Below are 761 nucleotides of genomic sequence, written 5' to 3'. Positions count from 1 at the left end.
TTTATTTTCTTTCAGCCACAGATGGTTTCAGAGGCTGAGAGGCTGCAGTAGAGACACGCAGATCGACAGTCGGGGATGAAGCCGCAGCTTTCGGGAAAAAGTTGCATTTATTGCATGCATAGCCTGGCCACGAGACATAAGCTCTCACGATGTTAATGCACATAGTTATGTTTGCCGTTTTGGTTCTGAGCATCAGACCTGCAGACGGTTTCCCCAATTACAAAGATGACTACATGGACGAGGACCTGGCCACCTTTGACTATTACAAAGGCACGGATGAGTTTGAGGAGGGGAACAGGACGCAGGAGTGTGAGGAGTGTGTGCCGGAGCTGTGCCCGCTCCCGCTGGGCTGCAGAGCGGGGCTGGTGCAGGACAGCTGCGGCTGCTGCTCTCAGTGCGCCAACCTAGAGGGACAGACCTGTGATCTCGGCCAGAGAAACGTCTATTATGGACTGTGCGGAGAGAACCTGGAGTGCAAATGGGACCGGTCGGGTGGAGCGGACGTAGAGGAGCCAGAAGCTCAGTGTGTGTGTTTGTTCCAGAAACCTCTGTGTGGCTCAGACGGACAGACTTACATGAATGTCTGCAAATATAAAGAAGCGGCTTATTCTAATCCTGGACTCAATGTGAGCGACGGGCCGTGCAGGACAGGTATGAACAATAAATACAAGCTTTTTTCCAATCAGTATTAATTTAGGTGTTTCTGTATTGACTTTCTTTCTTAAATACATGGAAATGTCCCCCCCCCCCCCCCCCCCCCC

At 51.5% G+C, this 761-nt stretch overlaps 1 protein-coding gene across 1 annotated transcript; it reads left to right on the top strand.

Moving 5' to 3' along the window:
- Positions 1 to 35: 35 nt before the first annotated feature.
- LOC107581036 (kazal-type serine protease inhibitor domain-containing protein 1-like) lies at positions 36 to 651 on the top strand (the record flags this gene model as incomplete). Its single annotated transcript, XM_016266623.1, has 1 exon — positions 36 to 651. A coding segment is annotated over exon 1 (502 nt), but the record flags the coding sequence as incomplete, so codon positions are not given.
- Positions 652 to 761: the final 110 nt, after the last annotated feature.

The sequence above is a fragment of the Sinocyclocheilus grahami genome, unplaced genomic scaffold (genome assembly GCF_001515645.1).
Source record: "Sinocyclocheilus grahami isolate Dianchi unplaced genomic scaffold, SAMN03320097.WGS_v1.1 scaffold66146.1, whole genome shotgun sequence".
Lineage (NCBI taxonomy): Eukaryota > Metazoa > Chordata > Actinopteri > Cypriniformes > Cyprinidae > Sinocyclocheilus > Sinocyclocheilus grahami.
This window is presented reverse-complemented; position numbering and strand designations above follow the sequence as displayed.